Raw genomic sequence first — 13,649 nt, forward strand, 5'->3', positions numbered from 1 at the left:
TTGAATATAAATACAAATTTTATTAAATAAATATAAAAATGACATAAAAATATATGATGCTTATAATTATTATTCGAGTTATATAAATGGAATAAGTATATCACTTCATGAAATATTCTTTTCTCTGTTGTTCCAGCATATTTTCCAAGTACACACATTTTTCTTGAAGTGCTTTATGATCGACTTGTAGCTCATTCAGTATTTCGTCTTTTCTAGCTACAGAAACTTTGATCCTGAAACCAAAATATCAAAACGTCATTCTCAAAAGTGAAAAATGTATTTGTTACATTGAGATTGTAATTTGAATGAAATAAGTGAAAAAAGTATGTTGAACGGCTTGATAAAAAAAAGATGATAATGATGTAGGTACTGTACTAAAAACTGGAAAATTCTTCGGGAGGTCCTAGGTAGCAGTAATCATACCACTCTCCTCAGCAATCGACGGTATTGATCAGAATGAATAATAATTAAATCGTTGGGCGTAGTATTTACATATTTACGCCTCGCCACACAGGTCACGCTACACACAGTCCTCGACACGATATGAAATCTTGAGTTGGCTAGGGAGATCCATGCTTGTATCCTGATTCTGAGTTGACAAAATTCTTTGCATAGATTATATTGAATTTGCATCTGTTTCATAGTGTACTACTACTATAGTACTAGTCAAGCCCTGTAATTTGATACCCATATTGGGGTAGTTGTGAAATAATCGCAGCAATAATAATCTGCGGCCATCTTGAATTGACATATTTTCCAAAGTGTACTACAATTCTACTAGTGGAACCCTGTTATTTGATATCTATACTTTGGTAGTTGTGAAAAAATATGTATTCCGGCATTTTGTAGCTGCAGCCATCTTGAATTTGCATCTTCTTCAAAGTGTACTACTATTTTACTAGTTGAACCCTGTCATTCGACACCTTTATTAGGGTAGTTGTGAGAAAATATGTAATCCGCCATTTTGTAGCTGCATCCATCTTGACTTTGCACCTTCTTCAAAGTGTGCTACTATTTTACTAGTCGAACCCTGTCATTAGATACCTATATTAGGATAGTTGTGAAAAAATATGTAATCCGCCATTTTGTATCCGCAGCCATCTTAAATTTTCATCTTCTTCAAAGTGTACTACTAGTCATGCCCTGTCATTTGATATTCATATTGAAGTAATTGTGGAAAAATATATAATCCGACACTTTGTAGCTGCGGCCATCTTTGATTCACATTGATTCACAATGATATCAGTATAATCTGTAAACAGGAAGCGGTTGAACCTCAATTACCAAATTCAACCCAAACAAACGAACAGAACAAGCTAAATAAAACCGTTTATAAAGTATGACAAAACTACCACTTTTCTACAAAAATATTAGTGTTCGAAGAGAATATCTATTTGAAGATAACGTGCAGAGAAATATAGATGAGAGAAGTTACAGAGAAAACTATTCCTCATTAGATTTTGAAGAATTGAAAAATGTATATCATAGTCATCATTAACATATAACTAGGATGGAATAACAGGAATGTTAGAACTTATTAGAAGTATGAAATTGTGAAAAACCTATCTTTATTGAAAAATTCCTCAAAAATCATTATCATTAAAAATATTCATCATTTCTGTAGTTTCTGTCTGATTTTACAGCCTGACATATAAAAATTAGTTGTGTTGACACTGTATAGCTGGGAGTAGATTCAATTTCGAAGTTGAAGAGTGTTATTTTTCACTGTCGATTTCAGCATCGTTTAATTGTATTGGCGATTCACTGAAAGCCTTTTGAAAATGAAAATAATCACAGCAAAAAGTCATGTGAATGTCATCTGTAGTACTACAATGGACTTGAGAAAGAGAAGGCGTGAATTCAGAAACAACACATATTTCATAACGAAAATATCAAACCCATAAACAATTATTGTAAGTGTGCTAGTGGTAACTCGAAAGTTTCGAATCAACTAACACATCAACTAACAACTCCACAGACAGCACACGTTCATATCACATATAGAATGTGGAATATGAGGTATCATTACAATTGGAATCTGATTCAAAACAAATAGATATTTGGATCAATATACACAAATCAGCCCTGTTTAAAAAAACCTTTTTTTCCGTTAATCAGCTGTCGCCCCCATACGAACGACAACTCTCAAAAGTTGAGTACTTATGCGAGCTGTCAGACAACAATTTCCAAATTAGTGTTAGAACACAACAATATTGAAAAGTCCACTAGCTTTCACTTTTTTGAGTAATCTATAGATGAACTCTCTTCATGAATTATCCATATCGTTGTTATTCGAAAAAAGTTGGCTTCAATTAATATTTAGGAAACTGCTTCAAATAAAACTTCAAAACCCTCAAGAAGTTTCCAAAATGAACCTCCTACTTTTCTTCGAACCAAATGAAAATTTTCATAAACCAAAGCGTTAACTCGATATCAATTCTATTCATAAATTATAATCACGCACCTTTTTCTAGTTTATTATGAATAATAAAAAACATTCCACTATAAACTTTATAGAACATATAAATTCACTAAGCAAAACAGCTCAATAATCTGTTAACCAAAAACTCTTAAATCTGAATTTTCCAGAAAATATATATTTTACAGAGCAATAATTGCATGAAATGAATTACCAAATGACGTTGAACAAATTTCCATCAGGGAACTTTCCGTATCTAATATGAATTCGGAATATATCACTTCAGTGCATACTACCAGCCAGAATCAGAATATAAGAATTAGCCACACATCGATAGAAGATGATTTTTTATGAATACATAAACCATGTAAAAATCGAAACTCACTAAAAACCGGAACGTACTAACTTAGCCATGAGCTATCACTGTATACAAAACAAAGTATGTTTGGGAAAGAAAGTTTTTGGCTTTCTACTACTACATCTTGATACAAAAAAAAGGATGAGGGAATCTTCCAAAGAGTGGAAGAAAGTAATCAATTTGAAACTAAGTAACTCTATACATGGATATTGGCGTGAAGTTATCCACAGATTTCTGGCCACACATGCCGACGTAGAGGAAAATAAAAATCTGTGGTTGGGATACAAAATTATTAGCACCCGTACTAATATCTGTGGCTGGAAATACCTATTCACTATAGGTTGAACGTGAAATTATTAAGACTATTTGGTGTTCAACATTTTTATAGAGTCTTGAGTAGATTAAGGCGTTGATAATCCTTTTCTCATCAACAATACAGATTCAGTGAAAAATAAAATTGAAAATATTAGACTTACTTTCCAATACCCTATATAGAAATGATATCCGATGATGTGCGTCAATCAAAATCACACAACTTCCAAAGTTTCTTGGGAAGATCAACTTGGTGATAACAGTTTTCTTGTCATCTAAACAGATTTCGAAAAAGAAATTGTTGAAACAATCAGACTCATTTTTTGAGATTCCTTGTATTCATGAAAACCACACAACTCTTATAGAATCTTGAATAGATCAACACAGTGAAAACCGTTATCTTGTTACCCATACAGATTTCGAAAATAAAATTGTTGAAACGATCAGACCAACTTTTTAAACCCCTTGAAGAATTGAAACCAGATAATGTGCGTGCACAAAAATCGCATGAGTCTTATGGAATCTTGTGTAGATTGACGTAGTGATAACAATTTTCTTGTCACCCGAACAGATTTCCAAAACAAAAATGTTGAAACAATCAGACTCATTTTTTGAGATTCCTTGTAGAATTGGAACCAGAAGATGTGCGTTCATGAAAATTACACAACTGTTATAGAATCTTGGGTAGATCTATATAGTGTAAACTGTTTTCTTGTCACCCATACAGATTTCCAGAAAAAAATATTGAAACAATCAGACTCACTTTTTAAAACACCTTGTAAAATTGGAACTAGAAGATGTGCGTTCATGAAAATAACACAACTGTTATAGAATCTTGGGTAGATCGATAAAGTGAAAACCGTTTTTTTGTCACCCATACAGATTTCCAGGAAAAAATATTGACACAATCAGACTCACTTTTTAAAACACCTTGTAGAATTGGAACTAGAAGATGTGCGTTCATGAAAATTACATAACTGTTATAGAATTTTGGGTAGATCGATATAGTAGAAACCGTTTTTTTGTCACCCATACAGATTTCGAGAAAAAAATTGTTGCAACAATCAGGCTCACTTTTTAAAGCACCTTGTAGAATTGGAACTAGAAGATGTGCGTTCATGAAAATTACACAAATGTTATAGAATCTTGGGTAGATCTATATAGTGTGAACTGTTTTCTTGTCACCCATACAGATTTCGAGAAAAAAATTGTTGCAACAATCAGGCTCATTTTTTAAAGCACCTTGTAGAATTGGAACTAGAAGATGTGCGTTCATGAAAATTACACAAATGTTATAGAATCTTGGGTAGATCTATATAGTGTGAACTGTTTTCTTGTCACCCATACAGATTTCCAGGAAAAAATTTTGAAACAATCAGACTCACTTTTTAAAACACCTTGTAAAATTGGAACTAGAAGGTGTGCGTTCATGAAAATTACACAACTGTTATAGAATCTTGGGTAGATCTATATAGTGTGAACTGTTTTCTTGTCACCCATACAGATTTCGAGAAAAAAATTGTTGCAACAATCGATTCACTTTTTAAAACACCTTGTAGAATTGTAAATAGAAGATGTGCGTTCATGAAAATTACACAACTGTTATAGAATCTAGGGTAAATTGATATAGTGAAAACCGTTTTCTTGTCACCCATACAGATTTCGATAAAAAAAATTGTTGCATCAGACTCATATTTTGAGTCTGTAAATCTGTGTGGGTAACAAGAAAACGATTTTCACTATATCGATCCACCCAAGATTCTATAAGAGCTGTGTTATTTTCATGAACACATAACATATGGAACGCACATCTTCTATTTACAATTCTACAAGGTGTTTTAAAAAGTGAGTCTGATTGTTGCAACAATTTTTTTTCTCGAAATCTGTATGGGTGACAAGAAAACGGTTTACACCATATCGATCTACCCAAGATTCTATAACAGTTGTGTAATTTTCATGAACGCACATCTTCTATTTACAATTCTACAAGGTGTTTTAAAAAGTGAATCGATTGTTGCAACAATTTTTTTCTCGAAATTTGTATTGGTGACAAGAAAACGGTTTGCACCATATCGATCTACCCAAGATTCTATAACAGTTGTGTAATTTTCATGAACGCACATCTTCTAGTTCCAATTTTACAAGGTGTTCTAAAAAGTGAGTCTGATTGTTTCAATATTTTTTCCTGGAAATCTGTATGGGTGACAAGAAAACAGTTTCCACTATATCGATCTACCTAAGATTCTATAACAGTTGTGTAATTTTCATGAACGCATGAAATTCTACAAGGTGTATTAAAAAGTGAGTCTGATTGTTTCAATATTTTTTCCTGGAAATCTGTGTGGGTGACAAGAAAACGGTTTGAACTATATCGATCTACCGGAAAATCTTTAACAGATGTGTGGTTTTCATGTACGCACATCATTTGTTTCCAATTCTACAAGGTGCTTTAAAAAGTGAGTCTGATTGTTGCAACAATTTTTTTCTCGAAATCTGTATGGGTGACAAGAAAACAGTTTTCACTTTTTCGATCTACCCAAGATTCTATAACAGTTGTGTGATTTTCATGAACGCACATCTTCTATTTCCAATTCTACAAGGTGTTTTAAAAAGTGAGTCTGATTATTGCAACAATTTTTTTCTCGAAATCTGTATGGGTGACAAGAAAACGGTTTTCACTATATCGATCTACCTTAGATTCTATAACAGTTGTGTAATTTTCATGAACGCACATTTTCTGGTTCCAATTCTACAAGGAATCTCAAAAAATGAGTCTGATTGTTTCAACATTTTTGTTTTCGAAATCTGTTCGGGTGACAAGAAAATTGTTATCACTACGTCAATCTACCCAAGATTCCATAAGACTCATGCGATTTTTATGCACGCACATTATCTGGTTTCAATTCTACAAGTAGTTTAAAAAGATGGTCTGATCGTTTCAACAATTTTATTTTCGAAATCTGTATGGGTAACAAGATAACGGTTTTCACTGTGTTGATCTATTCAAGATTCTATAAGAGTTGTGTGGTTTTCATGAATACAAGGAATCTCAAAAAATGAGTCTGATTATTTCAACAATTTCTTTTTCGAAATCTGTTTAGATGACAAGAAAACTGTTGTCACCAAGTTGATCTTCTCAAGAAACTATGGAAGTTGTGTGATTTTGATTGACGCACATCATCGGATATCATTTCTATATAGGATATTGGAAAGTAAGTCTAATATTTTCAATTTTATTTTTCACTGAATCTGTATTGTTGATGAGAAAAGGATTATCAACGCCTTAATCTACTCAAGACTATAAAAATGTTGAACACCAAATATTCTTAATAATTTCACGTTCAACCTATAGTGAATAGGTATTTCCAGCCACAGATATTAGTACGGGTGCTAATAATTGTGTATCCCAACCACAGATTTTTATTTTCCTCTACGTCGGCATGTGTGGCCAGAAATCTGTGGATAACTTCACGCCAATTACATGGATGTGTAGATCATGCAAAGAAGTAACTTTCAGACACAAACTGAAAGAAAGTCCTCCTGAAACAGCTAATTTCATATAAACATTGAATTACACGAAAGAAAAAAATTCTTTCGAAACAAATACTTCCATATGAACACTGAATTATACAGAAGATACTTTTCACTACTCAGTTTGTATTTCGAACATTCGTTGTGAAATAAAAGCCAGATATCAGTAGAACTCATGTGAATTTTTTTCTTCGTATAATTCAATGTTTATATGAGAGTAGCTGTTTCAGGAGGACTTTCTTTCAGTTTGTGTTTGAAAGTTACTTCTTTGAATGATCTACACATCCATGTATAGAGTTACTTATTTTCAAATTGATTACTTTCTTCCTTTCTTTGGAAGATTCCCTCATCCTTTTTTCTGTATCAAGATGGAGTAGTAGAAAGCCAAAAACTTTCTTTCCCAAAAATTAATCACTCCTAAAAATATAACCCCTTCAATTCAAACAAAGTATGTATTTCTAATCCCGTCAATGCGTCCTCAATATTATGTAATGCATGCTCAGTAACGTCCAGAAAAGAATGCCAAATCACCTGGAATAAAGTTGTTGAAGTTCCTTTTCTCTGGAGTTTTTCAATTGAACCACCTCCTTTTCCAACGCCTTCATTTCCTGTTCCATCTCTTGTCTGACGGCCTCTTTGAGATTATTTCTTTCCTGAGTGTATTTTTCCGTCATCTACAAACAAATTAGTAACGTGAATCCTTATATTCAAAGAGGAAATTCGATCTCACTTTGAGAGTAAAAAATAAATATTAACGAAGCTTTACTTGTAGAACTCGAATAGAAGTTTGACTGATCATTATTCCGAGAAATAAATGAAATGAGTTCATGAAACTGATGTCGGGAGAAAGTATTATTTGGGGAGATAATGAAACCTCCACATCAGTAGTGATATATTGTTATATGTTGTTTATTACAAAAAGTTAATACAGGCCGATTGGTGGGGCGTTTGATGTTCACTGCGTAACGTCCATATCGTACTTGGAATCGCATGTTGGAATGTAATACCCCAATTATAATTTTGATTTCTTGAGGTTATCGTTAGTGAGGGTTAAGGGCTGGCTAACACAAAAACACATTGCAACTCATTTTTCATCAACATTCATTATCAAAAAGCAACTACAATGTAGGTAATGATGTAATGTAATACGAATCGTCCATTTCATACCTCAATACAAAACAATACAATCAGTAATATAGTTCTAGGTGTGTAATAATAGTTCTGAAGAAAGGTTGGTTAGGTAACAGGATCAATAAAAAAAACAATTGTTTTGCCGATGTTTCAAATTCAATTAAATTCTTCTTCAGGGCTCTGTAACAATGATTTTTCATGAACATCCTTCCCACGATAATTATCGTTTCAATTTCACAAGAAATAATGAATTCTTAAATAAACTCACCGGAAAGTAGTTTCTTAGTGATAATGATATTACTATTTCAAAAACCATCAGACATAATAATTAGATACATATTTCTGAAAGATAACCCTGACTTATATCATGGTTATCAATTATTTGTTACCAAATCTGAAAAAGGTAAGTCGACGGTCATAATGACCGTAATGACTAAAAAGAATTGCTTGAGGAGGCTACACAAAGTTTGAATGAATCCGACACCTATAAGATTTCACCACAAAATCCAACAAAATGAATTGATAACAAATCCAACAAACTGATTAAAAAACTGCATGGAAATGAATATATAGACAAGAAATGTCTATATAATTATTCTTATGACTTTTTGAGACGTATCGGGAGTTTTCGAAATTAATGAGCGAAATATTTATACACGGTTTCGAAAAAGCTGAATACTATGTGAAAAATTCATTCGAATTTTCTAATTTTATCAGAAATTGAACCTGACAATTATTTTTTTATTTCTCTTGACGTGGTATCTCTTTTTACTAACATTCCTTTGAATCTCTTGATTAGTATAATTAAAACAAAATGGAAAATCATATCAAACTTTACCACTTCACCCATAGATATTTTCATAGAAGTTTTTGGATTCTGTATAGATTCCAATCATTTTTGTTACAATAGATCTTTTTAAAAATAAATTTTCGGGTTGGGACTGGGTAATTGTATGTCACCCATTTGTGCAGACATTGTCATGACAGAACTACAAAATGTATGCATGAAATAGTTGTCATTTTCATTGGATATTTTTCAAAAGATATGTTAACGACATTTGTTACTTTTATTCCAAAAACTAAACAAACTGAAATATTAGATACTTTTCAAAGCTTTCATCCAAAACTTTATATTCGAAAACAAAAAGATGATGGGGCCCTCTCTGCGGCTTCTTATCAGAAAGTACATTCTTTAAGGACAAAACACAAGCACTAAAGGAAAATTTTTCAGGCGCTCCTAGACGGGACTTGTGCGAAATTAGCGATTCAGGTTGAATTTGAATCGCCGGAGATCAAATTCATTTAGAAAAACGTTCTCAGGCAGTTTAATACGCCGTTCTCCAGATGAAAGAATTCCTAAACAGTGAAGTTCGAGGTGTACTAAGTTGAATCTCAAAACGATGAGCAGCCACAGTCCGTCGCGCCTCATAAAAAATCTGTTCGATAAAGTGCCCCGCTCAGTAAATCTCACCTTTTGTTGTTCTTGAATGCGATTCTCAAGTTGTTTGATATTTGATTTTAGTCCAATAATGGTCTCTTCATTATCCAGTAATTTCGTTTTTGCTTCGCAATATCTACTTTTCGACTCTTTCTCCGACATCTCCAAATCCTTGATTTCTTTCTCATATTTTTCTTTCAGTCTCCTGGAAAAATAAAGATGGTGGGTGGAATATTTAAAATATTCAAGTTCTGAAATATAAACATGAATTTGTTCTGATTTACTTGACATATGTTCTTCCATTATTTGATACCTTCATTTTTTATATGAATTCCAGATAGTTGCTTTCTAGAAGATTATATTCCATTATAATTCACAACCTGGTAAACATTGTATTCGTAAAATACTGATGATATGATAGTTTTCCAACTAACGGAAATCTTTATTATCGCTGATGAATCAAAAACGTTACAAATATACTATTCAATTTCCTGAAAACTTGCAGGAATTTGATAAAATTAAATTCATCAGTGAGTCAAATTAGCGTTATTTAAAATTCATTATGAAAACATAATTTCAGGAATGTCAAAAAAAATATTATGATCTTTCATGAAATGACTTGTATATGATGTATTGATGAACGTAACACTTTTGCCTGGGAATAGTATATACAGGGCGTTCCAACGAAAACTTGTCCCCCCCTGTAAGTCAGAAACGGAAGTGTAATCAAAAATTTCAAAGAACACTTTAATTTTTATAGACTAATTCTGATATAGATATCATATCCGAAACTTCACCCCCCTGCGGTCAGCAACTACGAAGATGATCCTGATCGTAGACTTCAGTTTTGTGAAGTGTTCAGCGAGAAATTGACGAAAACACAAACCCATTGTACAATACATGTTTTCTAGGCAGAAGTTCTTTCATGTTGAATGGTGAAGTGAATAGACATAATTGTCTTTACTGGAGCGAAGTGAATTCTCATTTGGTGATGGAAACACATTCGCAAACTCCACAAAAATTGAATTTCTGGGCCGGCATTCTTGGTAATAATATTGTTGGAACATTCTTCATTGGAGGTTATCTCAATGGAGACACATATTTAATCTATTACAAGACTGTGTAGATCCTATGATTACACAAATTTAAAAAAATGAAGACAATTTGCTAGACAATTAAATAACATTCCAGCAGGATCGTGCACCACCACATTTTGGTGTTCAGGTAAAACAGTTTTTGGACGAACATTTTCCAAAGCGTCGGATCGGCAAAAGGTGCCAGTGGAGTGGCCAGCTAGACCACCTGATCTCACCGATGGACTTCATTCTGTGAGGATACCTGAGTCGAAAGTGTACTCAACCAAGCCTACAAATGTAGAAGACTTGCGGCAGATATTTGACTACTTATCGAGGAGTCAGACACTAGATCACTGACTCCAGGGGAATAGCCGAGGAGGTCAGACCAGCCTCACGAGGACGCTTATCCCAAGACCGTTGTGCGCCATGAAGAATAGCATCCTGCACGAGGTGGCCCTGCATAGCAGTGTACTCTCAATGCTCTGACAGAGAGAGGGGCTCTGAACCGAACACAACGGATCTAAACAAGGCAAGTTGACAAACTCCCCCAAGTCAAGGTGTGAGTTACCGTGCTGAAGATTGAATGGCAGCAGGGTAAGCTGTCGAAAGACGGTACGTCTGAGACACCAGGTCGCATCTCAAAGTATCAAGGCCTTACCGCGGCATGCAGGGCTCTGTCGCGGCGGACTAAGTTTCCCTAGCTACTCGTGGGATTCATATGGATTAAAAAAAAAGTAAAAAGTACTTAGAGGGCTGAAGCCACCAGTACTGCACGGGGTATAAATTCCAACTGCACAAGAGGCAAAATACTTAGGAGTCATTTTTGACCACAAGTTGAAAAGGAATCAACACCTACAACTCTACCATATATGAGGGCACACACAATAGACCTGCAAAGGTCGCAGTGTAGTGGCTGTCCAGCACAAAAGCCCTACATTAATCTAATCTAATCAAAAACCTGACATAACATAACCAGATGATTTGATAGATGTCAATGCAATAAATAAACACTTCACAACTATTCCTGACGTTGTTAAAACCAATGGTCATATAGACTTACTAAATAAATATAAGCAAGATTCACATAATCAGAAAGGCATTTTTGTGTTTAGTACTGTGGAAAACAAGGAAGTGCTTGAATGTATAAACTCAATAAAAAGTAACGCAGTGGGCTCCGATTTAGTGACCTTGAAAATGCTCAATTTGATCTCTAATTTTCTTATCGATTATATAACATACATAATATACAATTATTGCCTAAATAACTCAACATTCCCTACGGTTTGGAAATTGTCACTTGTGATCCTCTTAGCAAAAATAACGAATCCTACCAAAATCAACCATTTAAGACCAATCAGTCTTCTGCCAGTTCTAGCTGAAGCATTTGAAAAAATTTCATACAATCATATCAATGAATACGTAATGAAACATAATATTATACCACCGATTCAGTCTGGCTTCAGAGGAGGATATAGCACCACCACAGCTCTAACAAATATTGTGCAATTTATGAAGGACAATTATGAAGGACAATTGAAGGGCAATTGGTGTACTATGGACGTTAAACTCGCCTCTCACATATCTGACACACATACACGACACCCGAGCCAAATCCGAGAAAACAATTAGTATTCATTTTTGTAGAAACGTATATACCCAAAGGTTTGTTACTTACTTTGGACCGAAACTTGTCAATCAAGTTCCCATTGAATTAAGAAATATAAAAAAATTAATGAACTCCAGAAAACAATTAGATCCTTCATTGATCACAACTTTGATTTCTGAAAAGAAATATTTGAAATAAACTCAATGAATCATGTCTGAATTTTTTTTAAATTTATCTCACACCTGCTTCCTCTTCCCCTTATTGTCTGGTTCAATACTTCTTCAGGTTGATCATTGCTTTCTATTATTTTTTCAATAAATATATATATATATATATATATATATATATATATATATATATATATATATATATATATATATATATATATTTCTTACTGAAAGGAATGAATAGTTGTTTTTTCTCACATTCATGGTTGTGTTCAGATCTGGGAAAATACGCAACACAAGCTTTGCTTAGGCGTTCCCCAAGAACTGAACACCACCACTTATTTATTGTTATTTATTTATTTTTTAATTTTTTTAATCTACTGTAATTATCATTGAAGATATACTAATATCTATTATAGACAAGAATATGTATGTGAATTGAATAAATTGATTGATTGATTGAAAGGTTACTTGTCTGATCCTGCTGGATTACAGCAAGTTATTTGATACTATGGATCATGAGGTTTTCATTAGTAAATTAAAATTCTTCGGATTCCACTCTGATTCAGTGAAACTATTGGAATGTTGCCTGAAGGGAAGAACACAGAGAGTGGTTCATGACCTTAAATCCTCAGAGACCCTTGCTTTGAGCCATGGCGTTCCGCAAGAATCAATATTGGGCTCACTGTTATTCTCTTTGTACATTTCAGATGTTCATTCATTCGTCAAATACTGCCGCATACACCACTACGCGTACGATACCCAACTGTACTTATCTTTCAATGAAGTGAAACCTGATGTTACCGCTGCTTCAAATTCGGATCTGGATTCCTTGATGAATGTATTTGCAGCACATAATCTGAAGTTGAACGCGAGTCCAGTGCATTGTTTTTCGGACCGATGCTCATACATAATCTAGCCAGTACCTCAAAAAAATTCCAATAAAAAATGAAACAAAAAACCTCGGACTCTGGTTAGACAATGAATTGAGGTTCACAAAACATGTCAATCAACTTTGCCGAGGTTCATATGATACACTCAAACAACTTTATCCAAGTAGACAATTCATGAGTTCCGCTCTGGAAATTCGTGTTTGTGAATCCCTCATATTATCGAAACTGACTTACTGTGACTACATTTATAGACCCTCACTTCTGAGTGTGCAATAATGAACACATAAGTCATAAATATCGGAAAATGCGAAAACTGAAATTGCTAGATATGAAAAAATTACATCTATTAAATATGACTCATAAAGTACTGAAAAATAGAACACCAAAATATCTAATGACAAACTTATCAAAATAGGGAACCTGAGTGATTATAACATTCGTAACTCGGAGTTACTGGGAATTTACAAACATAAAATCTCCATATTTCAGCGATCTTTCACGTACAATGCCTGTGAGTTCTATAATCAACTTCCGCATGATTACGGTATATATATATATATATATATATATATATATATATATATATATATATATATATATATATATATATATATATAGAGGAAGGGTAGTCGTTGCTGACTAGTTAAGAATAAAAACTATTGGATAGTGGGGTATTGCAGCAAGTAAATGAGTACTCTTTTAAGTTAGTCCAAGCTTT

At 33.5% G+C, this 13,649-nt stretch overlaps 1 protein-coding gene across 4 annotated transcripts in view; it reads right to left on the minus strand.

Annotated features, from left to right (window-relative positions):
- The window catches only part of LOC111505493 (centrosomal protein dilatory), a 52,753-nt gene continuing 39,104 nt past the window's right edge, over positions 1–13,649 (minus strand). For all 4 annotated transcript variants that reach the window (XM_074180018.1, XM_074180015.1, XM_074180016.1 and 1 more), the window contains 3 exons: positions 9,223–9,394; positions 7,152–7,294; positions 1–233 (listed from right to left, as the gene is read on the minus strand). In XM_074180018.1, the coding sequence (XP_074036119.1) occupies positions 101–233; positions 7,152–7,294; positions 9,223–9,394 (448 nt within the window). In that variant the 3' untranslated portion in view covers positions 1–100. The remainder of the gene's footprint in view (positions 234–7,151; positions 7,295–9,222; positions 9,395–13,649) is intronic.

The sequence above is a fragment of the Leptinotarsa decemlineata genome, unplaced genomic scaffold, assembly GCF_025532065.1.
Source record: "Leptinotarsa decemlineata unplaced genomic scaffold, Ldec_3_MD MMD2_tig00026282_RagTag_RagTag, whole genome shotgun sequence".
Taxonomy (NCBI): Eukaryota; Metazoa; Arthropoda; class Insecta; order Coleoptera; family Chrysomelidae; genus Leptinotarsa; species Leptinotarsa decemlineata.